The sequence below is a fragment of the Thermobia domestica genome, chromosome 14 (assembly GCF_964235325.1).
Source record: "Thermobia domestica chromosome 14, izTheDome1.hap1.1, whole genome shotgun sequence".
In the NCBI taxonomy this organism is placed as follows: domain Eukaryota; kingdom Metazoa; phylum Arthropoda; class Insecta; order Zygentoma; family Lepismatidae; genus Thermobia; species Thermobia domestica.
In genome coordinates this window covers 90,531,778-90,559,295 of record NC_137467.1, presented here as the reverse complement: position 1 = coordinate 90,559,295, position 27,518 = coordinate 90,531,778, and the positions used below count along the sequence as shown (strand labels likewise).

Here is a 27,518-nt window from a genome sequence, read left to right as displayed (position 1 = left end):
TAAAACATAAAGATAGGATATTGTTTAAATTTTGGAAATTTCTTTAACTAAACAGCTCAGAAAATACAATAATAACCCTATTGGTTGCTCAATGTTTACAAATTTTTAACGCATCTACTGAAATTTTCGAGCGTTAGCTATTGGTATTATGGATGTGTAGGTTGGCAACGTTGAACGCATGTTTTAGGAAGAAACAGACGGGGATTAAGATGTTTAAAAAGTGAGTGTATAAATTTCATTTAATTACTTGAATTTTATAAATTGGTGAATATTAATATTCAATCTAAGTGCTACAATTGCCATTAACCGACTTATGCTTATATATATGTAACATTCACTTAGAATACTATCTGAAAATACTCGTTGACGGTTTTTCATAAAGTCCATGCGATCATTAAAGGACTTTCCGAGCCTCAGAATGCCGTATTCAGCATTTGAAATTCGGTAGTAAATTACCAACACTCAATTTTACACTTCTGTAATTTCTGTTTCGAACTTGGCAGAATGCTCATAATTAATTTTTCATGTCTTCCTAAAATTTCTCGTTTTATATCTATGTTTAGTAAGTTCTATGTTTGAGTTGATTGAGCCATCTATAACGAGGTAATGGTATTTATAATAATCGAAAATGGACCGGGAACCCTAAATTTTTACTGACTTCTCCGTAAATTTTCACAGTAGGCTTGCAAGTGAGCTATAACATGGTGATGCACTATAGTATGGTTGTATCCCCCCCCCTCTAAATTTTTGGGTTGGCTAGGGGCCTGCAATGCACCTTTACTGCACCGAATTGTCACCTATCATTATGTTGATGTCATATCTTTGTAGCGGGATAATGTTTAGCAGGACGGGTCGGCAAGGTTCTAGATTACTGGTCCCCCTTCCCATTCAGCAGTAATAAAGACAGAAAACAACGTGCCCTGCGGGGCTCTAACCCGCCTTCACTCGCTAACGCTCGCTCGGCAATACTGTGTAAATTAAATGTTTAAACTTTAGTACAAAAAGAAACCATCCCAGCTACTAACCTACATGGGGGACCAGTAATCTAGAACCTTCCCGGAGGGGTCCAGCAATTGTTTCTAAAATATTACAATTTCGGGAATTTCTGTTCACATTAGGTTAGTTTAGTTTAGTTTGTTATATTATGTTAGTGTAGGGATCTAGAATGATTGTCCAACAAATGATAGAATATCGCTTATTTCTACTAATATTAGGTTAATTTAGGTTAATACAGATTAGGTTACATTTGGTTACGTTATGTTAGGACTAAGTCAAGTATCTATTTTTCCTGTAATGTTTAGGCTTTTTACGTGCTTCTGGACCTACTTCTGCTAAATATAACCCAGTTTACTCGGGGACTAATACTTTATCTCTTTTCAATATTTTTTTTCTTTCTTTCTTCAAACACTTGACCATTTCATTCCGAATACACAAATTCAATCGAATGATTTACTTTAAGGTGTCTATATAACAGGGGCGTCATTTAGGGGAAGTCAGGGAGAGGCATTTGCCCCCCCCCTGAGTTTGAAATGTATATAGATTTTATCAATATAGTAGTAGTAAGTCAGTGAAAAACGCGAAATTTTACTTACATCAATTGATCTTGCCCCCTCCCCCCAAACCAAATCTGAAATGACGCTACTGCTATATAACCTTCGTCATTAGGCAGTCATATGCTTTCCACCAAGCTGACATGATCGTTGTTCAGATAGAATCTATTATAATTCCCAACATTGTTTCTTTAAACACTTTTTTTTTTTTTTTTTTTTTTTTTGTACAGCTGCAAGAGAAAAAAAAAGTTGTTATCACGTTTAACTCCTTCATAAATGCACTGACCTACTCTTCGTCCTTTATTCTATTTTCTCTTTCCAAATTTAGACTCGTCTATTTCTTTCACCACACCTTGGCCTCGTATTTATGTGGAATGTTTGTACACCCAATCAATGCAAACTTCAGGACAATAGCTGCAGCAGTCCACGAATGCTTCTCTCTCAAGCTCATGACAAAATGAAAACATTCTGTCTTTGTGTATTTTGCGCAAATAAATAATAAATAACATAATTTTCTCAATTTTGCCTCCTGGAAGAATGTTCCTTTAACAGCAGATTTCTTCCAGCGACATTTCTTACCATTTACGAGATGTTGATAACGAAATATATATGCACTCCCTCGTTTCGTTATTTTCATTTGTCTATTATACTTTCTATATTCGGTTCTTAATTTGATTAATCCATGCCTTTCAAGGAAGTCCAATATTTCCCTTTTATTTCCTACATAAGTACGTATGAAATTAAGAATTGATAATGTCTCAATCTATGCAGGATCCCGCCATACTTAAAATTATGGCAAACAGTTTACTTTTATATTTTTATACTTTGACGCACTCTTCCGCTAAATGAAAGTACTACCCGCGATAATTAACCTTCACATAGTATTTACCTTTACGTAACATCAACTCATTTATTCTGTAAACATAATTTCGGCCCCCCATTTCCAAAATTATCCCCATGCCAATTCAATAGAGGATAAATGTGCGACTGGGCTAAGAATCGAATCCATAACTCCGACATTCTTTGTCGACAGGGTAGGCGTCTCTAAACCGGTGCTTCTGCAGACAACCCTTGCATTCCCTCTCTCAAGAGCGATATTTTACGTTTGAGATTATGCAGTTTATATCACAACTGGCTTCTGTTGTGTTTGGAAAAATCCAGTTAATTTTTGCAAGTATAAATTCCGTTAACTTTCATCAGCTTATAAAACACAGGTTAGATTAAATTAGATTAAGTTACGTTAAATTGTATTTGGTTTATCATGATACAAGTAATCTCTGCAGAGCTTAATGGGACTATCCGTTGTACCCGATTAATGGCCACCGCAGTCAAAATCTTGAGTTACAAATTATTGTAGATGTTTCAACTGAAGCAGTTTTTGGTTGGTTAATTTGATTCGAGTTAGAGTCCTTTTCAGAATCCATGTTTTATGAGACTTGGACCTACAGGTTAAGGTGCGTACTTACAAGGCTATCCCATGGTGTCAATGGGTTTTCTCGGGGTAGTCCCGTTTCCTTCCACACTGTCATTTCACCAATTCTTTTATTTCATTCGCATGCCCTAATTATCCGTTTCGCGTAGCCTAAAGTGTATAAATGTTGGACGTTAAACTAAAAGATTTCATTTTTCAAGGCTGAAAAATCGAGGGTATGATTTACTTTCTCCCCAAATCATTTGGCTAACTTAGTAGTGATTACGGTTCGGTATTTTGAACTGTGATGACTATAAATACAGCGTGGATATACGTCATAAAAAGTACAGTGCATAAAACAGGAACCAACTTGTGCTAGGTGGCGTCTAAAAAGCACAGATCTATCTAATCGAATAAAGGCCAGGAGCGCAGCAGGACCCGAGCGGCAGCGAGTGGGTCCTTTGGGTGAGATATTAAATGCCATCCGAAAATCGAACCAGGGACCCTTTGCAACAAAGGCGCGCAGCTGGATATTAAACCAAAGAGAAAGACGTGGAAATTTATTTTTGATCCTGATTACAATGTGAATGTTTAGACATCGTTTGCATTGATCAGTTCTTGAATGGAACGAATATTATAGCTGTATTATCGAGTAAATCCCATAAAACAAGCTGCTTTACTTATTTCTCGACACGTTTGTTTCTTATTTATTTATTTATTTTAATTGTAACGATAATTTTCAGTGGAAATCGACTGCTATTTAAATTTGTGGAGTTGCTAATAGGCCTATTTGGGAAAAGTTACGAAATATGATTTCGGTCAAGTAAATTCTTGAAGGACCTTGAAAAAACTGTCTGAGCTAGATAAATTTGCTATTATTAAAAACACACGTTAGTAAAGTTGAGTTACCGCTATTTTTTTGACACCTTTTTTAAGGGTAATTTCAGTTTCTTTCTTTTTTCCCCTTTCGGACATTTACAGTTGTCCCATAACATTGTATAGCTTGTACAGTTGTCAAATAACCTAAACCAGAGTATCTATCGGTCACGAATGTTACGAAGAAATAACGAAATCAGAAAACGGTTCTGAATGTCAAGAAATTTAGTTTTTGGGTCACGATTCTTTTTATTTGTACAAGTATAAGTACAGATTAGAAAATTTTGTTCTATAAAACGTCAAAATTCACCACCAAAAATGTATATGGTCGGCTTTAAATGCTACCAAATCGCAGGCAAAGCACACTTCTACCGCATGGATGATAATTCGCCTAATTCACACCCAAATTCGCTCTTGAGAATGTTACGAAATTTTATGATTTGCTAAATGAAAAGTCACGAAATTTCATTTTGGAATTTTAGTAGACATCCTGTAAACGATTCTAAACTTACCGATGTGAATTTTCGTAATTGGTGTATCTATTTAATAAGGAATTGAGAAGTATATTTCGGGACATCTTAGCCTGTCACGTATGAGAGGCGACTTCTCTCGGCAAGCACACTACCCAGGCAAATGGGGGAAGTGGCCTGGGACTTTTTATGTTAGATTCCATCCCAGCATTAGCCTGGTGTGGATGAGGGAAACTGAAGAAAAATTTGACTCGGGATGGCTGGTTCGAAAGGCTTTTACAACTTTTCGTCCCTATTCCCACTGAGAATGTAACGCAGGACCATTCGCACCAAAGGGAATTTTTCTTTGAAAATTAACGCTATTATTACTATATAGTTAGGAAAGTTTTAACGTTCTTCTATATTTTATAGCATACCAGACAGAACTTCTCATAATCATCTTCTTTTATTGTTTATAGATTTGATGAGAAAGAAAGTGTTTCCAGTGTTCAACAGTTGAAGTCTTCAGTTCAGAAGGGAATTCGCAGTAAACTCCAGGATCAATATCCTTTCCTTGAAGGGTTCTTGGATAGTATTCTTCCAAAAAAGGATACCGTTCGAATTGTTAAATGGTATGTAATCTGTGTGTGTCTGGATACATAAACTTAAAATAATTAGCATGTAAATAGCTCAAACCCGTGTATTATTATAAGCATAAATCTATATTTCTAAAGTAGGGGCGTTAGAGCAGCTGTTTGGTTAGCGTGTGTTCTCTGTGCATGTAGGATAAAATCGAATATTTTTATTGTCATTAAACAGCATTTGTTGCAATAGACGCATCTCAATTTACACTTTTCTTTAAATTACTTTATATAGAGTTACTTCAAGAAAAGATTCACTGTGCTTTTAAAATCGTTAATACACATCATTCGTATATCTACTGGTATTGTACAGTTTTGTGACAGTATATTTAAAACTTTCTTGTGTTTTGCTTAACCTAATATAAGAAGTATTTAAATCATCTGTATATTTAGTATTAGGCCTATATGAATGAATACTGTCATGGTACCTAACCAATACTATCCTGATTTTCTTTAACATGCGCAAGACAACTATAAATATACATAAGGGAACTTTCATGATCTACAGGTCCTTAAAAATGGTCTATACTATATAGTATCAGGGAATTCCGTTATTACTCTTATGGCTTTCTTCTGCTATTGAAGGATATTTTGGGCGCCAAATAATTTACCCCACAATATTACATATCTCGACTAGCGAACTACTGCAGGCGGCCGGTTTTGTAACGAAAATGTTAAACAATAGTGTCTCCAACCGGCGTACTTGTAATTGATCTATTAAAGTTCTTTTTGTCCTGTTCGTAATGATCCATTTTACGTATATGTTCAGTATATATATTTTTTTAACCACCAAATCTTTTGCAACCATAGCACATTTTAGTACTTAGACTTGAAATAAATATACAACTCGCTAAATATGATTGTTTTTATCATTGAATTCCGTATGTGGATAACAGTACAGAGTCTTCCATAGAAAGTCGGAAAGGGTGAGGGCAGGTTTCATTAAACAAGTCCGTACATCTAATACGCTGTAGCTATAGGCAGCTTGTGTTTCCAGGCTAACTTCAATCCTCGCAAGTCAGTCGACAAATGTCATTAAATAGAATAAGGCGTTCAATAGAATAGCCATATTATGTCTTACACAAAGGTAACACTAGAGTCAAAAGTTTCAAAATTGTGCTGTGTGTGGAAACAGGAGGTGGAATTATTTCTTTGTCATCTGAGTGCTAGAACCAGAGAGAAAGTCCAGGGAAAATTTTATGTCCTAAAAATCAATAAATAAATAAAAGTTGTGAATTTATTATATGCTGAAGCAATGATACTGACGCTTACAATATCCATATGCTTGTGTTTTTATACTTCCATTAAAACTCTGCGAAAGGGCTGGATTTCGATAATGATCCTGAAAGAAAGGTGTACTGTAATCAAATTTTACAAGTCAATCCCGAAAGGCAAGTTATCCAATCCCATCCTTTAAAAAGTACAGGGAAAAACTTCTTCACCTCCTTCCCCCCTCCGCAAAGGGTTCACATTCCTGGAAAAAATCAAATGATTTTTAGTGTAACATCCCATGATTATGCCCTTTAGGCTAAAGGAGATAGATAAATGAAAGAGAAGGATTGTAAAATTAAGTTTTTGTGCTCATCGGGAATCGAACATGGGACCACGTGCATCGAAAGAGCACGCACTAGCTATTAGATCAACAGAGAGGACTTCCACATGTCTCGAGTGAAAACGTATATAAATTCTTTCCTGGCTGAAACCTGAGAAAATAGTTTGAGTCTCAACCGATAAATATACATTTACAAATTGCCCTGTTTTATGACGACATCGATCCCCTTAATGCATGGTTGAAGCTTACTGAATTGTCAATTGTGCTATGTTATTCTTGCGTTGCTAATATCCATGCATATATTGGTATCCACAGTACGTATCCATTACTGCAAGAATGAGGAACAGTTCTTACATTCCATAAGAACTATACTGGGTAACTTTGGCGTTCTTCATTAAACGCAAACAGATTAGAACTAACATCTGAACTGCAACTTCGAAAAATCGTTGGGTACATTACAGCAGTGACACACTCCGCTCCACTCATCCCAAAATAATGTGGCTTATTTCAGATTGTTCGAGAAGATTCTGTTGCAGTCTGCAATAATCTAGGTGGGTCCACATTGTTCCAGAAGACTTCATGATTTGGAGGGTTCTTCGTGACAGAAGAATAAAAACATTTCACCAGTTCCAACTTTTTTTTTTTTTTAATCGTTCTTTTCCCATCATATTGAGCACATTGGTTCGAGATTGGATTTTACCATTATAAAAAATCCTAGAACCAAAGATCCATATTCTTTTCAGGATATGTAGTGCTATCAGGGTGTCTATCAGTGACGAAAGACACGAAAGTCATGAAAACGTCACGAAATCAGAAAACAATCATGAAAGTCAAGAAAAAGTCACGAAATATAGCTTTTGGGTCACATTTTTTTAAAATCTCTACAAATATAAGTGTAGATCGGAAATTTTTGTTCTATAAAACGTCAAAATTCACCATTAAAAATGTCTATGGTCGGCTTTAGACGCTACCAAATCACAAGCAAAGCACGCTTCTATCGCATGTATGAAGATTCGGCCCAATTCGTACCTAAATTCACTCTTGAAAATGTTACTAAATTTTATTGTTTGAGAAAGAAAAGGTCATGGAAAAGTCACGAAATTTCGTTTTGAAATTTTAGTAGACACCCTCTACTAGTTAAGTGATAAAACTCGAGTATAGTTCTCAGATTTTGTGTGTGTGTGTGTGAGAAAATAATAATAGTAATAATAATAAAATATTGTAATCAAGACGTTACCTATGGAAATTAGAACATGACACATTGTACTCTATTTGAACTTTAAATATTGCATTTGTGTTGCCCTTATCAAGTTTATTTATTGTTTAACATTTTATTTTAACTATGAACTTCTTATAATCTTTATTAATAATAAATATCTAGTGTATTATATGTTAGTACATAATTTACATTAGGACATAATTTACAAGAAATGAATTTTTAGTAGTATATCCAACAGTATGACATTTGACTTAGTAAACACCAGGGTGGATTGATTTAAATCAGTCAGGTTTAAATCACTTGATTTTTAAAATAAAAATCGTTGGTTTAAATCAAACTCCGAAATAAATTAATTTAAAGTAAAAATAAGTAAAATCCCGTTTCTGTTCTGTTATTTCGATTATGGAAGATAATAATCATAATACAATGAGACTCAAATGTATGTGAGCACAGTATGAAAACCAGTGTCATGCAGAGGAAGATTAGGAAAAATCCCGTTTTGAACGAGCAACGGGACAATACTGCTTTCTTCTCTTCGTAACATAGGGTTTGTAAATCGTTAGTTATTCCAACCGGGAAATCACGATAAACATTTAAAACGACAATTCTTTGTGTGCACGTCTGTTTCTTTGTTCCCAGATAATAGGGGCGTATTTAGAGGGATCCGATCCCCTCTCCGAAACTTAATTTTTTTTATATAGATTTTATAACTTAGGGAAATTGATATATATATATATATATATATATATATATATATATATATATATATATATATATATATTATAGAGTTTATAACTTAGATGCAATTTTATATTTCGTGCCGCAAACTAGTTCCGATTTTTTTTAAAAATATATCCCTGCCAAATATCAGTAACTTTTGTGGAGGGAAGGGGGAGTGTTATGTTGATAAACGTTGCTGTACTTTTCCCTTAATGCTTAAGAAACATTGTTTGGGATTGAAGTAGGTTAACGATGGGGGATTAATTCAAACTTCAACCCTAATACTTTCACTTACATGGCATAACTAATATTTAATGCCTGATTCCTAATGTTTTTTCTTCACTTCGCGACTTGTATTATACGAGGAGAAAGATGTGATTTAATTTTTTTTTTTTAAAATGAACAAAAATGATTTTTAAAAAAATCATGATTTTGTCCACCCTGGTAAACACTTTTACTTGGATAGTACATAGAATGATTATACATTGGTAATGTAAGGAGTGGTTAATTTCTTCTATAAGTTAAAGATTACCTTACAAGAGGTTAAAACAACTTAGTTTCAACTTATTATTATTTTTTTCTTAATATGAAATAATTATTTTACTTAGCAACACGTAGCTCTTTGTCACTGAATTACGACACTGTTCGTTCATTTTCTTTAATACGAACATTTAATTAAATGTATTTATGTCGTTCCAGTCACGATCATATTGAAATACTTGTTAATAGTTCTGGAGAATTATTGTTCTTTCGCCAGAGAGAAGGACCATGGATTCCAACTCTGAGGCTGTTGCATAAATGTGAGTATAGAGTACTATGTCCTTTTTAATGTTGTTATATTTCATTTGGGATTTCGTAACATACTGTTACCTATCTTACCGTAATTTGATGTGCTATTCGGAGTTTACGTTAAGAAATCATTCCCGATTACCTGTTAGGTGGACATTTTTTTTTTAGTTTAACGTCCCTCGGCTGTGCACCAAGGCTAAGGGAGACGGTGATGATGATGAACGAAATGGTGGGATGAAGAAACAGGGAGAACACCGAGAAAAGCCACACACATCATGTTTGTCCACCACAAAACTTTACTTTGCGGAAATTAATGTAGGAAAGTAAGAAACAAGGTCCAACAGTTGTTAGGAAACAAGGTGGAGGAGGACTTAAAATTTCAAGTCAACTTTTGTAACATGGCAATTTCTGTGGAATGATCTGATAAATTGAGCTCATGATCGTTGGAACGCATGGCCGAATGTTAAAAATAACTAATTAGATTATTTTCCTTTTATACTCTGATGACATGATTGTCTTCTAAGCTTAAAATTAACGTTTTCATAATACTTTTGTCCATAACTATTATGTACATACCTTCTCTGGTATTTTTTTTTTTTATTTTTTTTTTTTTATTTCTTTACATATGGATATAACTGTAAAAACTGTTCATTACGAAAAGAAAATACACCAACTTTCCATTCAAAATCACCAAATTAGCTACATTTTGTTTCGAATGGTCCTTTGGCTTGTGTTAAATTAAAAAAAATAACATTGCCGGATAAAAGGATTAGGAGACAAGATAACATTACCGGATAAAAAGATTAGGAAACTATCAAATATTTAAATTTAACCGGTTTTCTTCTTGATGAGCCGCGTCACACAATATTTAACTTCTTTTTGATTCAGGTGACCCAAGAAAGAAAACACTGGGTTTAAATTTGCGAGCTAGGCCATATGTTTTTTTGTTTTTGTTTTTAACCACCCGAAGGAGCTAGAACTGCTTCGAAACGCAATGCATATAAACTGATACTGAATGATAAATAAGTATTCTTGAGATTATCTTCAAGTAAGTTCCTTATGAGTTTGGTAGTATTCGTAAATTTTATGAGATTCTAGCATATTGAAATATTAACCCTGCTACTACCGGAATTTTTTCATTACACTGAATACCTTTGGGGTCACTGGTGACCCCATTTCATTTATTGAAGAAAGACAGCCTTCTTTGTTTAAAAAACTTCTAATGGTGCCTACTTTTACATTCTATCGTGTTTGTTTATACATTGTTATTAACTTAGCTTTTCTGGTCACGTAATATGCTTAATGTGTTGATAAATTGGTAACATAGTGCAATTATATAAATTAAGTACAAATATACACATAGGGAAATTTAATAATTTGGGTGATGATTAGTAGTATAGTTGAATTTTTCAGCCTAATTGCCTATTTTAGACATACAATTCGATTCTAAAACAGTTCTCTAAATTTTCGTTTATCTGCGAAGTAAAGTTTTTTCAATTCAGGAAATGTTGATCTCCAAGAAACAAACTACTCACAAAAGAACTTGTACAAAATTATACTGTCGTTTTAGTCGTCACAGTTTACACAAAGAATAGCTGAGTGTTGCTTATACACGTATGTTTCGCATCTTTGCATATGTCTTGCATCACATACCGCTCATAGAAATGACAACGACCACGTTTTCGATATTCATTGGCTTCTGAAGATATACACGGGAACTCGGAACGCAGAAGTCGGTTTTGTGTAGTTAGAGACTTAGCTAGTTCAAGAAGAAATATTTTCCATCTGTAATTACTTCTGCTGTTGCATTCAGGATTGAGTGAAAACCAAATGATTAAAACGTCGAGAGCACTGAAGCCAATGACCAATGGGTCTGCGTCCTCAAAATGACACTAATTGTTCATCAATAGTAATGTTACCCGCTATATATGCGTACTGTAACGTACGTCCACATGCATCAAAAGAGTCTCTAATTGGGAATAATTTGTCCGAACTATGATTTGTGCCTCTTTGTTTAGTGTCATTAAGCGGAAGCATCGAGATAGCTGTGTAAATCTATTTCTCCACATTGATTTGTTGGAAATAGGCCTGAAATCTTCTTTATTCCACAAATGTGTAATAATTCATTGTGTGCTTTTCATACTTCCGCCGGTATAAGAAGCAATATGAAACACTGAAGTTCACCCTTATCAACATACGCCCATTTATATCCATATGTAATATAGCCTTCCTTGTTTGTCCATTTCAAAAAAGTTTCTAGAATATTAGGTCTCATAAAGTGCTCGAAAGGAGATTGAACCGTATCCACATTCCTGATACTATGACGTGTAAGCCCTGTTTCCAGTCTTGATAATATTGCGAAACGGAGTCTTAGAGACGGAAACTGAGTCCTGGGAAATCTTTAGTGGAATACTACTGTATATTTATTGTCCATTCTCCGACTTGAATAGAAAATGCGGATTCATAAGATGAAAGAAAGGGAAAATCAACATCGCAATAACATAACATGACTAACAGAAATCAGAATCAAAATCAGAACAAGGATATAAATATGTTTATCATCGTAGTTGATCGTGCTCATTGGGAAAAATTTTAGTGGATTATTCAGAAGCACAACATAGAATAATGTTCCGCGGTGGTTCATTGATAGCACCTTCATCTCTGGTGCATGTGATTCCTCGTTCAATCCTTGCTCGCGCCAAGTGTAATTTGTGGTGAATAAACACAGTGTGCATAGGTTTTCTTGGGATTCAACCGTTTTCTCCCACTTTCTTCTATCAGCCATTTAATTTATTCTCATTATCGTCGTCACCTTTAGCCTAGGTGGAATAACCGTGGACTCTTTCGCAATTCCTTTTCCTACAATATTGAATAAGGATGGGAAAAAGGAAATAACGAAAAATCGGAATCATATTATCAAATGAAAGAACAATTTTGAATTGTGTCTTTCATGAAAGTTCAGAAAACTAATAGATCAGGACAAGAAATACAGAAGATATTGCAATGCTACGATTTCAACTAGGAGCTTTTTCTCATTATTTTCAGGACCCCGCTGGATTTAAAAGCTAGCACGCTTACCTTCGACCCAGAGCCGGGTTCTATTCCTGGTAGGAGTACAATTGAAGGAAGAAATTGGTTCGGATTCCCCTACACTCAGTACTCCTACGTCTCCTCTAGTCTACACAGCATAATCGAGTGACGTCAAACTCAAAACAAAGCAGATCATTATTTTATATTTTTATACTACATAAAAGTATATCGGACTGTATGTTACCATTTCCATAAAATAATAAAATCAACTAACAACAATGATTGACAAAAATACAAATGCAAAAAAGTAGAAGTCCATTAGAATATACTTGCTTGTAAGTGCAGATGTTGAGGTATCATTTTTGCTTCTTTCAACAATATACTCATCTTTAGAAGCTAGATATTAATCTGAATCATATTCATCTATATCATTATAGTCCAAAATTTCATCTATTTCAGAATCGGCACTAGATGAAACGTCATCACTTGCAGGATCTTCTGGCGAAAAGTCAGAATCGATGATTTCTTCATGCAATTTTCTTTCTACGTCTTCGCAAGATAGATTTTTTGATGCCATAGTGCTTCTCATACATTCGAGAAAACAATTGAAGAGTGACGTGTCAAATTTCACTCCTAATAATTAGTGGCATGTATCGGAAAAATACGAAAGTTATTAATAATTGCCGGGGTTCTATATGACCCCAATGGTACTCGGTCCAGGAAGTAGAGAAACTTGCGCTCAAATACACACAAAAAATATCACAATGTACCAAAGTGAAGTTCCAAAGCAAACATGAAAATCCAATAGTTTTCATTTTGTAATGTAATATATTACGCGCGTTATACCCTGTTAAACTTAGCTTGGGGTCATATAGGACCCCACGGTAGTAGGAAGGTTAAATTGGTTTACTCCATATCCATAAATGAAACATATTTCTGCCTTACATTAGGCCTACGATTTTAAATTCTTTAGTTGAATGATGAAAGTTCGGCCTCTCCAAACAATTCTGCTTATCTTATAGATTGTAATACATTTTTTCTTTCTCTATATTTGTTAACCAACAGTTAACTGTATTGTAATACGGTTTGTAACTCGTGAGACGAACAAGACAATTAAATTTTCAATTTATAGTTAAGTACTCTCTTCTAGCCTAATACAAAGTGTGCTTGCTTTTAGTCGTATGATCTCAGCCTCAAAACCCTATTGGATGTGCAAGTGCAAACTACTTTCTTCTGTTAGCTAAAATCTCGACTAGTGGTTCGGATCCCGATCATTAATAGTAAATCACGTCCTTCATAATTTCTGTGTTTCGTGAGAAATCTCCAGTCTGGTCCTTTTCATCATTTAGCAAATCGTAAGTAGATATTTAATCATAAAATCTTAAGGGGAAACAAAATCTAGGCAGTACTTTTTTTTTTTTTTTTTTTTTTTTTTTCATATGTGAAAAATTAAAGAACTTCATGAATCAACGCTCGGTACGTTGAATTTGCACCCTCTGAATGGTGTACTTCAACAGAAGAGAGCTTTATTTTTAGGTTTGAAATGAATAATGATCTTTCTATGAATCATTCTGATTTTTTAAAAGTATAATCAGGTACTTTCAAGCAATATTTACCATACTGTTCTGATATACGTATTTAGAACATTGTTTTTGTTCTCGTTTTGAGATTTACAAAAATTTCGGAATCACAGTTGAAAGTAATGGGAAATTAAAATGTAAGATACATTATAAGACTCCTTCTTATACGTGGTAATTAGAAAATATAGGAAAATTTTCGATAGATAGTTGTATCTTTTGTAGCATTGTGTTCAGTTGCTTGGAGGTATTATTCTCTAATGTAAAGAAATCTATGATTGAGAGTTCAGTTCTCTCTCCCCACTTTCAATAATAATAATTTAGTTAGTTATTTGCGTGCAAGTAATTAAGGGCAGTTCCACGATCAAGTCAATCTTCAGTCAAATTATTCAATGTTTTAATGTTAACCTTTAAACGACCATAGACGCATCTGCTGCGTCGAGGGTTTAAACCTCAATAGCTCAGTCCCTTCTTAAGCTAGGAAGATAATTTTGGTATCAATGTGATTCTGAAAAATGAATCTCCGCCGATATTCATTTCATGTGTGTGGGGAGGTACCACGGTGGAGGGAGGGAGGGTCAAGTTCGCATTATTATTATTATTATTATTATTATTATTATTATTATTTACCAAGATTTTTTGGAAAGCTATTCCTCCTCTCCTTGGGAACACACAAAAATTGGTATGTGAAGCAATGAAGTAGTCCACTACGTGGTAATAGCATGTATGTTTACTTGTTGCTTATATTGGGGGGGAGGGGCAAAATTGTCCAATCTTTTGAGTCGCAGTTTTTTTTAAACGTAAATTACATTTATTTTGTTTCTTCATTTCTTCTTCTTTTACAAATATGGCGGAATTGCATAAATGTTACCTCGTTGAAATTTGTGTTCCATAAGTTTTCCAACGATCTACAAATCCTGACTGCGATAATTAGGGTGGTCACCAGAGCCGCCAACGCGAAGATCTGCAACAGCATTTCGAAAATGATATATAGGGTGTTTTTATGGGTTTCATTTCAATTTTTATCTCGCTTTGTATTGGAGCAATGGCTACCATTTTTATATTATTGTCACAAATGTATTGCCTACACATTATTTTGCCAGCGTAAGGTGACTGCAACGGTTGCCATCTCCCCCCCCCCCCATCAATTCTATTTTTCAATTGTTTTTAGGACTTTGTTTCTTCTTCTTCTACGAATAGGGCGGAAATTGCAGAAATGTTACCTCGTTGGAATCTGTGCTTCGTAATCTTTCCAACGATGTATCAATCATGGCTGTGGTTATTAAGGTTCACCAGAGCCTCCAACGTGAGACTCCACGATTTCGTTCAAATCCCTGGCAGGCGAAGAAAGGTTAATATGAAAATGAGAACGTTAAGTAAAATAATAATTTAATCTTAATTTTTAACTTCTGTCATTAAAGGACATAATTTTGTTGTATTCTGTTTTTTGAAATGTCATTGTAATTGAATGTGCTGTACATAAAACATACTTGAACAAACAATAATTTGCTTACATGTTTTGAATTATCAATAGTAAAAAGTACATCTTCCCAGTTGTTATTTCGTACGAGAAAGAATTAGTAAACCATTTGCATTAAAGTTATCTAAGTTCATGATACAGAAATTAGAAAATAATGCGTTAATAATCATCTTTAAAAATTTCCTTTTTTTAAAAAAAACAGTTAATTGTATTTGATTGAACATGAGTATGTGTGCATGGAGTATTGCTGAAATTAGCGGAAAATGTAATACGATTATTTTCGCAAACTTAATGTGGAAAGGAATTTATCATATTTGCAGTTAACAGTTTTAATTTCTTTTATTATTCCAGATCCATTTCTTCTACCATGGGAGCAAGTTGACAAAGGAGCAATTAGATTTGTTCTTAGTGGGGCTAATATTATGTGTCCAGGGCTGACCTCACCCGGAGCAAAAATGACTCCGGTACCAAAAGGAACTGTTGTTGTATCCTTTAATTACTTAGAGTTTTAGTAGAAAATTGTGCTACTATCTTTGAACGCCGTAAGGTTCATGAAGACATGCTTTCTTGTGTGCCTCACCAAAAATGAATTAAGAATTATGTCTCTCTGAAATGCGTACTGCAGTAAACGGAGATCGTGTATCTTGCAAAATTTGCAGAAGGCCGAATTAATAACTTGTTTCAATGCATGTATGTATCTCAAAACTGGCAAATATTTCTATTTGACGACAAAAGAGCTCATAACTCTTAAATTGAATTAAAGACTTAATAAGAGATATACCCTTTTTACACTCCGTTATAATCAGGAGGTTATAGTGAAATTGATACGTGCAATGAAAGATATATATATATATATATATATATATATATATATATATATATATATATATATATATATATATGTCGTGTCCGTAGATTCTCGGGTTACTTCCGTTTCCTCCCACATTCTCATTCTACCGATTCTTCCGTCATCATTCACTTGCCTTAGTCATCCGTCTCCCTTAATCGTGGGTTCTTAAACTGAAAGATTTCATTTCATTTACCTCCATAATATATTGTCGCGGCAAAAATATATGCATCATTAAGGATAGAAACCTTCCTTTTACGGACAATCTTCTTTCTTACAACGATTTAGCAATATGTGCGTAATGAGCAGGAATTATTCGCAATTTATATAAATTTAGCACAGAAAATACTTCGTGAAATTTGAAAGTTGATGTATAATACAGTATAGTAGAGAATTTTCTCCCACAAAATGTATTTTGTTATAAGTAGGTCCCGGATTTCTATGGCCTAAAAACTTTGAAAATATGCGTGCATTTATGCTCTAAAAATGGCAAAATATGACCAGAAAAATAAAGACGTTTTTGGGGCTGCAGGAATGGGAGCAGATGCTCCCTTGAATTTATTTCATTCTGAATTATGAATTTAATATATGTGTTTCAGTTAATACTGTAATAATATGCTAATGAAAATCGTGAAACTAATAATATCGGAGAGTCTTCCCCAGGCAGATAGTGAGATAACGCTACTACTAAAGGCACACACTTAATACTACCAGAGCACTTGACTTTAGGCATCTTGAAACTCAGTAATGCAAGTTCTGTGAAAAAAATAGCTCTGAAGTTTGTCAGATATCCCTCACATTCGAAAATTATCTGTACAATCAGTGTAAAGGGGTACAAAGATGAATCTTATCGTAAATACCAGTGAAGATTTCACGAGGTACCTGGAAAGAATATATCACCGGTTGTGTTCAACGTGGATTACCAGTATTTTCACAGTACTACTTTCTTCTCTCGTGTGTTTAAAGTCTCGCCCGGATGTGAATAGAAATGTTTTCCACCAGTATGCAACAAAGAATATTGGCTTCAGATATTCTTGCAGGGAAGAAGAGAGAGAGAGAGACAGACAGAAGCAGAGGTGGCGATTTCTCTTCAAAGTGATTGATACCACATCAAGTAAACCACTTTGAACCCCTCGCACATTCCTTCAAGTCCTGTTACACAAGGCCAAATATTTGTAAGAAAAGAAGTTCTAAATCATCTTGATGCCAATACTGGTAAATATATTTCTGAGCAATAAGTGAAATTTGTGTAATACATTATCAAAAATATTTTTATCATTTGGGCCCAATTATGTACTTAAGCTAAAATGTGGTTCAAATATTCACTTTATCACCACATCACGTGCAGGATGAATAAAAACAATATTTTTGTATTCGTAAGGGTCAGAAATGTGTTCATATTTAATTAGGCATGTAAAAGGATGCCAAGATAAAAATATTACAAGTCATAGAAAGATGAGCGTTAGTTATGTAACTGACTCGGCGAACTACCTCACAGAACAATTACAACTTCTTTTTGCAGTTTCAAAGATATAAAGAATAAATACTAACTTTTCGATAAATTTTCAACAACCAATTTTGCAGTCTCCCTTTGTTTCCACCCCCACTTTTCCCCCATAATTTGAATATGAAATATGGTATTTTTATATTAATCTGTGTTTACATTTATATCTTACGTATTTATTGTATGCTGCATACGGTTGCTTAATGAACAGTGAGTAGTAATTGACTTCTTTAATTTACAGACACATAGTCATATAGCATTGATGTCCGTAATTCAGACGTTTCATTGTATACAGAAGGTTAATCATTTTCTATCTAACCGATTTGACAATGCTGCTTTCATTCATATAGTTGCGCCAGAACATGAAGCCAGCGTAATTATCAGTGTGGTATCACAGATTGCAGGTGACGGAGGGTCGTGTTAGCGGTAGTGAAATGTCATCGAAAGGGAACCGTTGTTGGGAATAGATCATCATCTTTTCCATGTGAGGTCGCGGTGGCTCAGTGGTAGAGCGTTTACCTTTAATGCATGGGTCCCTGGTTCAATTCCAGGTCGCGCCAAGTGAACTTTGTGGTGGACAAACACTGTGTGCGTAGGTTTCCTCGAGGATCTCCCGTTTTCTCCCACTTTCTTCATTCCACCATTTCATTCATTTCTCATCATCACCGTGTCCTTTAGCCTAGCCGGTATAACCGTGGGACGTAAAACTCAAATATTTCATTTGAGTTCATCGTTTCCATGCACATTTTTCGTAGAACCGAATAATGAGACAGTGTTGTGACGATGGTTTAACCATTGAAATGACCACAGCCCGCGATATCGTGCCAGGCAAACACAAATGGAGCCTGTTCGAAGTTTCCAAGCGGAAGTATCGCCTGAGGTGCTTCATGAAATTCATTGATTGACAACCCAGGAGAATCCTCCACCCCAACTTAGCATGGTCAAGTGATTAAATCTGGCGCAGTCCATTATCAGCCTCATCAATTGTCCTGGTGTGCGTACAAAATTGCCAGGTCAGCAGCCTCCCGCACCACATTACTTAAGGTAAAATAAACTGCCGCGTACCATACGAAAGATACCAGGCGGATGAATGGCGCCTGTCACATTGGACTAGCTCTATATTTATGTCTCGTATAATTAATGAGAACATTTGAGCAATTACGTAACGTGATATGTTTGGCAAGGTACGTATCGAGTTTTCTTGCGAGTGCTGAGAAAGTTTCCTGCTTGAAAACTTGATTGTTGAGAGATATGGTTACAAGCGGGAGGTGGAGGTACTTAAAGTGGACAAAAACATAAAAGTGAATGCTGCCTGCTTGCAGGAGTACGTTATGACCCCAATATATCGGAAAGCAACCCGTTATTTATACAGAAGCAACAAGGACTAGATGCGGATTCACTTGGACGAAGTATTCAGCCATACTATTTATATCCAGTTTCTTCATGCCATGAGAACTAGACTGAGTTCGTGGTATCACGCTTTATGATATTTCTATGAATAGCCCTGTCAACAACGACGTCTTCACTGGCTCTGGAAATCCTGCAGAGATGAATGGAATAGAATTCTTTTGGCTCTGCTCCAACGTATTTTTATTGTAGTGGAAATTGCGATGTGTGGCAATAGTCCATAATGCTGGTAGTCCGGTAGAACACAATCGGTTGTGGGGGCATTGCTTTTTATAAAGTAAGCACACTTAAAATCAATTAAACGAAATTCGATCCGCCTTCTGTACTAGTTATTATTACTACCAAACTGGAAAATAGCGAATATAGGAATCCCATCTCGATATTTTCATCTGTCGTAGTAATCACTGGCTTATTTGTCACATCAAAATCCAGTGTAATTCTTATCAACGTACATCACATGTTTGAAATCCTGTACCAGATATTTGAGATTCTCCTGTTTTCTTCCCCTTTCGTCATTCCACCATTATCATTCATATCATCATCATCGTCTTCCTGTCTCTCGGTGTATAATCGTGGAAAGTTTAAATAATAAATAAATAAAAACTTGTACCTCATATTCACTCGAACGTCGAACAAAGATCTCTTCAACGTTGTGACTGAGGCACAGCATAAATGCACTCAGGCCTCTCCTCACCCTCTTCTGTCTTACTCTGGTACGGCTTGGGTGGCCTTTGGTTAATATGCAGCTGCAGCCTCCTGTAAACCTCTGAATGCTTAGAACAAAGGAATCCGAAACAAGACTGGAAGATAACCTACCAGAAAATAATGATGATAACCACACACGCTTGAAGAGGGAAGGATAGCGCTAACTGCTTCATCGGATACAAAAGGTGAAAAAGTAGAATGAAAGAGAATCAAAAGTAAATATGAAAATAGCTGTGAACCGTCCAGATGGGCTCCATGTTGGAAAATAAAACAGAGAGAGAGAAAGTTTACTCACATTTTAGTATTGATAATATGTCATTTTAAAGTTATTTTCCTTAACTTCCTGTAGGCTGTAATGGCTGAAGGAAAACAGCATGCACTAGCTGTAGGAATTACGCTACTTTCAACTGATGAAATGTAAGTATTTTCTATTATGTAAGAAAGTAACATAAAAAGTATTTATTCTGTATATCTATTTGATGTAAAATTTTATTATATTTCAATGTGGGATGAATGTTGGAACAATCGTTCTGTGATCATAAGTTTGAATGTGTGAGAATAAGTGAATATCTAGTTCAAAAACGGTTACCGATAACATTTTACACTTATAGCGTTTTCTAAACCGTATCAGCACTATTGTCTATATGACTACACTGTGTTTGGTTGAATATCTTATATATAAAGATGAGTACTTCGTCTTTACTCACACAGTTAGTTTGACACACTTTTAGGTAACTATGTCGAAGAGTTAGAATATTTTATGAATATCCTAAGAGGAAGGGGGTTCGATGGAAATAAGGTGGTGTAGGATGTATGTGAAAAGTACCGTATCTCGGAAGCTACCTAAGTTATGGATATATATATAACGCGGCTTATAAACTTTTCATTCAAAATAATTGGAATCATGTCCCAGCGTTTTTGAAAATTCGTCTTCTAAGGCACGATTTTTATAAAAGACTATTGTTTGTATTATATTAGTAAACGAAGGAGAAAACCTACTTTTAACATACCAATCTTCTGTAGGTGCACAAAGAGTGAAACAATGCATGACTGGAACGGGATTCGAATCCGTGATCTTTGATGTATCGTGCCGATGCATTAACCACTATACTACCCAGTCCGCTCCCTAAATGTGGCCCCGCGTAGCGTAGTCGCTAACGATCTCGCTTTCGGTTCGAGCGGTCCCGGGTTCGATTCCCGGTGGGGACATTCGATCGAAAAAGTGTAAAAAGATATTTCAGTCCAGCCATCCTGAATGAGGTTTTCCCCATTCACACCAGGCAAATGCCGGGATAATATCTAACATATAGGTCCCAGGCCACTTCTTTCCCCAATCCTTTCTTCCATCCCTTTCCTCGGACAGTGCTCACCGAGGGGCGTCATCTCTCAAACATGACGGGCTAACATGGACATAGATGTGCCGAAAGCCCACCCTACATGCTCCTTCCAGTCCCTAAACACCCATACATTCTCTTACTGTTGAAGTCGGTGTTCATTCACTCAGACCACATGGTTTTTACTACAACTCCTGTTGTGCGTATTCAATCCAGTTTCCACATTTAAAACCGTCCTGCCGGTTGTTTTATGCAATACATTGAATTCATCATCGAACTCACACCTACAGTTTTGCAGATAGTTGTCACATGACTTTGGTAAAAAAATAATATAAACCATAAATAACTTACTACTTGTATTGATAGAAAATTTGAATAACGAAAATAGAAATTAATAAAAAGTCAACTATGTCCCAAATTCAGAATCATTGGGAGTTTCTTACAATTTCGTAGCACATTGCATTTAAACTCATTGTGGTGAAATTAAATTGCTGACAAGTGTTCTTCACTGTGTTCGTAAAGTACTATAAATCAACAAGCCTCTTACCGTAAATCTTACTGTTAGCTTTTAACTGTTCCACAAAGAGGATACAAATGGTATCAGGTTTTGACTTTCAATACCTCTTCCATTAGTCAGCAGAGAATTCAGTCATGGCTGCTGTAAGGTTAGCGTACGGGCCTTCGACGCGGGAGATCCCCGGTTGAAACTCGTTCGGATTCCACGTTCAGCTATATGTCCATGTCTCATATAGCTTCGGTGCTAAACAGGACGCTTAAGTCAAAATCAATCAGTCAGTAAAAACCTTTCTAGAATCAGCTTTATCTACTTGGAGAAGGATGAAAATAAAATAATTTATTATCATGCTAGATTTTTATGAAATCGAAATATGCAAGTACGTTAAAATATAGAAGCTCTTAATATTGAAACAGTGTGTTTATCATTGTAGTCCAGAAGAGCTCCTCTAATAATGACAGATGCTTTTTTCTTTAATTTAGGTAAATGAACCAAGATTCGATTTGATAACTTGCCCAGTTAAATGATGAACAGTGCTTATAGAGAAGCGATATTGGATTGGAATGATTTGAGTCTGCTTCTTTTTAGCACAGGCTGTATGAGACGGAATCTACTGTTTAGAACTTTCGGGAATCGAACCCGGCAACACTTGCATAAATAGCATGCGTATTTGCCACTCGGTCACCAGAAGGGTCAAGCGGTGATGGAAATTTGTTTTATAAATTAACTTTTTTTTCTTTCTTTTTTTTATTTTTATTTTATAGTACTACCTATAGATATATTGTCAGTGATGTTTCGTAAGTTGGGAAACATGAAATTCTACACATGCAATAAGAATTCATCTTCGTTATATTTTCCGTTGTATCTTGTTTGGATTTTGTATATGTTCGAAATGTGTGTGTGAGAGAGATTTGCGATGAAAATGGATTTATACGTATGCCTTCAGTAAGTTTAATTCCCAGGGATACAGTTGGAATGACTAGAAATAGGTTTTGAGGAAAATCTGATCTATATATATAAAATTGAAAATCATTATGTTTGTGATTAAATATCCTGAACCGCCCGACCGATCTCGATCAAATTTTCAACATAGATGAGGTTCAGGCCTGGTATCGTTTTTATGATTTAAACTTCGAGCAACGTAGTGGAGGAGAAGGAGAGGAGATATATATATATATATATATATATATATATATATATATATATATATATATATATATATATATATATATATATATATATATATATATATATATATATATATATATATATATATAAATCAATTTATATAAGGCTGAAAGTGACTATTTTTGTAACTTAATAACTCTTGAATTTGTGACCAATCTCAATCAAATTTTTAAGATACATGAGGTTCGAATTTGGAAACATTTTTGTAATTTCATTTTAACGATAGATCCAAGGATTGGAGGAGGGGAGGGGGACGTATAAATAAAAACTAATAAAACCTAATAACTTTTGAAGTATCCAACCAATTTCGATCAAATTTTCAACATATGTGATTTTCGGGCCTTGGGTGTTTTTTATCGTTTCACTTTAACGAGCCAACCAAGGGGAGGGGGGAGATATATGTTTAAAATTTAAAATTAAAATGACTGCATTTGTGACTTCTTCACTCTTGAACCACCCGACCGATCTCAATGAAATGTTCAACATACATGAGTTTAGGGACAGGGATTACTTTAAGCTATTCACTTTGACGATGCAACGTAGGGAAGGGGGAGAGAAATGTAAAAATGATCGAAAAGACATATTAGTGTTGGATCCGTAGTTTTGGAGTCGATGAGAGAAACAGTGACACTTCTGATGCTGTTTCAATCCAAATCTAGCCCTGAAAGTTGGGGAGGGGGAGGGTAAACATTTAAAATGGTCGAAAATGACTAATATTAGTGTCGAATCCATAGTTTTAGGAGTAGCTGCGATTAAAAGTGACAATTCTGATGCCGTGTGCCGCAGCACGGAGGGGGAGGGGAAGCTTTATATATACCGTAGGGGAAAAGGGAGCGGGGAGAAATTTAAAAATTATCAAAAACGACCGATATTAGTGTTGAATCCATAGCTTTCGGGCTCAATGAGAGAAACAGTGACACTTCTGATGCTGTTTCAATCTAAGTTCAGCCCTGATAGTTGGGCACGGGGAGGGAAGTGGGATAAAGATTTAAAAATGATAAAAAATGACTAATATTAGTGTCGAATCCATAGTGTTAGGAGTAGCTGAGGTTAACAGTAACAATTCTGATGCCGTGTGCCGCAACACGGAGGAGGGGAGCTATATATAATAATAATCAAAAATGACCAATATTAGTGTCTAATCCATAGTTTTCGGGATCATTCAGATGAGCAGTGATATTTCCGATCCGGTTTAAATCCAAAATCAGCCCCGCCATTTGGGAGAGGGAAGAAAGAGATATTTAAAACTGATTCTAAATGGCCACTATCAGTGTCGAATTTATAGTTTTCTGGGTCGCTTAGATGAACAGAAATACTTTCGATCCCGTTTAAATTCAAATTTAACCCCGCAACTTGGGGGAGGGGGAGGAAGAGAGATTTAAAACTGATGGAAAATGACCGATATTAGTGCTGAATCCAGATTTTTTGGGGTCTCTGAGATGAACGGTGACACTTTCGATGCCATGGCCCGCAACATGGGGAAGGGGGAAATATATATATTATATATAGAAAGAGAGAGAGAGAGATAGATAGTAAGCATGTATGTATGTAAGTATATATGTTTGTAATGTATGTATGTATGTATGTAAGTATATATATATATGTATGTATGTAATGTATGTAACCAATAATAGTGTCGAATCCATGGTTTTCGGGGCGCCGAGATGATGAATGATCTTTCCGATGCTGTTTAAATCGATGCCATTAAAAACGAAAACAGCATATTTCACGGGTAATAAACACATGAGATTTAAATTTTCATTTCAACCCAGCGAAGCGGGTAATATATGCTAGTAGTAAATAAAGTGTTCGAACAATGCTGAAAGTTTGCTAAATGGTACAATTGTGCTTAATACGATTTAAACGGGTACCTGAGCATAAAAGTGATGATTATAAGCACTGCACAACCGCTGAAATGACAGAATGGATATGTTTAAACTTTTGTGAAGCATTTGAAAATCAAACAGTGTTTTAAATATAGATAAAAACATTTGTTTAGGTATAGAGTAGTAGTTGCAAATAGTATATTAAGGTTATGCATATTTTGGGGTAGTCGTAAAAGAAACTGCTAAGATTCTATCAGTTGCAGAAATTCACACTTGTTGCCCTTGTTAATACAAAACTTACAGTGCTGTTCTTACAAAAGTAGTGTAATCACTGGAACAAAATCTTTTTTTTTTTTTTTTTTGTGGGGGGGGAATGGGGAGGGGTCACGGTGGCTCAGAGTTAGAGCGCTTACGTCTGGTGCGTAAGGTCTCTGATTCGATCCCCGGCCAAGTAACTTTGTTGTGACAAGAACAACGGCACCGATTTCTTTGTAAATGGAAAGGGGGGGGGGCATTCAGATGCAGAAGGCATATATATGAGGATTTTAAGACAAATTGCAAAAATATGTCCGTGGGTGTACTCGGGGTATTCCCGTTTCCTTCGACGTTGTCATTCTACGAATCATTCCGTCATTATTTACTTCCCTTAATTATCCATCTCCCTTAGTCTAAACAACATAACCGATGGGACATTAAACTGAAAGATTTCCTGTCGTTTCATTTTGGTTTTGTGTGTGTCATACTGAGTAAAGAAAAAACAAAAATATGCACTTATTATATTACGTTTGCACCATTTCCTTGCTGTAATTAACCAATTTGCATCCAATAGAATGTTAGTGTAATGTAAAGTAGGTATAAGTATATGAACGAAACATGACTATAAAAGCAGAGCAGAGTTTGTTGCAAAGATAACTGGTATATAACAGCAGTTCATTCCGTGTGATGTGTTGAAAAACACTAATCTTCATGTCGAAGCGCTGTGTTGAAAATACGAATTCAGATAGATAATCTATCCAATGAAATATTAATTAGTGTAATGTTTTGCATATCCATATGTTCTTTCATACATCTTATTTTCTTCCATTTATATTCTCAGTTCGTGTAAGAAAAAGCTTTCTCCACTGGTCTAGTTGCTTGCGCGTGCCCTTTGGGCACGAGTTCCCGGGTTCGATTCCCGATAGAAGAGCTTTGAAATTAAACGCTTTGTGGTGAGTCAGATTCCACCGTAAGTGACTGGTTCCAGTGAATAACCGGCTAAGTCGACGTTTTTTGAAAATTGAGATTTTACAGGTGTAAGCTTCTTTTAGTGAATTCTACATTGTGTAGAAGCGGCTAAGACGAAATCATAAAATTGAGGAAGTTACAGCATTTGGTTATGCCAAAATTAGCCAGGTAACTATTGTAAAATTTACTTTAAAGTGCTCTCCTGTAAAATTTACTTTTCCCGACTTAGCCGGTTATTCAATGGAACCAGCCAAATAGTAGGTCCACTGGCTCTGTGCTGAAAGGTGCGCTCAACTCCAATCAATCGTTAGTAATAAGGGAGATAAGGGGAATCGATTACTTAATTTGCGTTTGTATTTAATTGTCTGTAAATACTTGTTTCTGTGCATAGATACTTCCGTATTCGTATGTTCATTCAAAAACTTGTACACATATATAATTGTCCAGGATTGTTATTTTTTATTTTTTATTTGTTGTTATTATTTTTTTTTTTCATCGCTCTATTCTGCTGTTGTTCTGTGCGTAATTACAAGACAAATGAGATTTAGGCTTAATAAGTGGAGTAAACTTAAAAGTAATTTAGATGACAGTGTCGGTTGTTTGATTTGGAGTTCAGCACCGAGATTAAATGAGATGTGGACATACAGTTTAAAGTTGAATCCAAATCATCATAATGCATGCAGATTTCAAGGTTTTCCCACTCGGAATCCAGCTTAGGACCCCGTATGTCAAAGCATACCCTAGCCACCAAACCAATGGGGGAATAGTACAAAAGTTTCTGTCATACATAATTGGCTCATACAGCATATGAAATACATCTCTCATAAAATTTGTAATTATTTTGTCTGAAGAGGTTTATTGACATTTTATATATCTGAAAACAAACAAAACAAAACAAAACAAAAAAAAAAAAAGACGCCAGACAGTGATTAGCGATATATATTGATGTAATCCGAGGTGCACGTTTCACAAAACTTACATGATCTACAATGTTTTATCAAATCATAAAATAATATGAATTAGAAACAGTAGAGTAACAGTAATTAATTTTTAAAAGCTAGTGCTATTTCTCGAAGTTTATAGTGTGTATAGTTCGGAAAATTATTAATTGTACACTAGCGATACAAAACTAAAAAGTTTTGTGAAACAGGCCGCCCCGAAGAAGTTAGTTTCGCAATAAACACGTTCATGTTTTTATTCATTTATAATTTTGTTTTTATTTTTCGTAATTTGATGTATTCTGTTTTTCGTTTCAGATTGAAAGTCAATAAGGGAGTTGGAGTAGAAAATTGTCACTATTTAAATGATGGATTATGGCAAATGAAACCTGTAAAATGATTTACAGTTTTGTTTATTATTTTTATTTGACATATCGTTGAACTTTTCTGTTCGTAAATATGTTTTATATGCGCTCTATTGTATCGAGTCAGAAAACTGGACTTTGTATTTCAGTGATGTATTTAAGATATATATCAATCATGATAAAAGAAGTTCAATTTGAAACTAAATTCAGAAAATAAGTGCATTCAGGAGCTAGCATATCAAAATGCAATTCCAGCAAGTCAAAATAAAATACCTATATCAGGATCTTTGGCATTATTTGTAAATGTGAATGTTACAATCACTGCCGCAGATAATTGAATTCAGTAATACACATCAAAATTAAAAATATGAA

The 27,518-nt window shown here is 35.1% G+C and overlaps 1 protein-coding gene across 1 annotated transcript; it reads left to right on the top strand.

Annotated features, from left to right (window-relative positions):
• The first annotated feature begins 67 nt into the window (after positions 1–67).
• Positions 68–27,518, top strand: MCTS1 (malignant T-cell-amplified sequence 1 homolog). Its single transcript, XM_081738669.1, has 6 exons — positions 68–220; positions 4,766–4,918; positions 9,118–9,218; positions 15,646–15,779; positions 20,107–20,174; positions 27,100–27,518. The coding sequence occupies exons 1-6, from the start codon at positions 153–155 to the stop codon at positions 27,179–27,181; spliced, it is 606 nt and encodes a 201-aa protein (XP_081594795.1). The 5' UTR covers positions 68–152; the 3' UTR covers positions 27,182–27,518.

Bases quoted from the DNA above. Each gene is read 5' to 3' on its own strand.
- MCTS1 (XM_081738669.1), top strand. From the start codon at position 153: ATGTGTAGGTTGGCAACGTTGAACGCATGTTTTAGGAAGAAACAGACG. The intron at 221-4,765 runs GTGAGTGTATAA...TATTGTTTATAG, and splicing joins GGGATTAAGATGTTTAAAAA to ATTTGATGAGAAAGAAAGTG. The intron at 9,219-15,645 runs GTGAGTATAGAG...TTATTATTCCAG, and splicing joins TCTGAGGCTGTTGCATAAAT to ATCCATTTCTTCTACCATGG.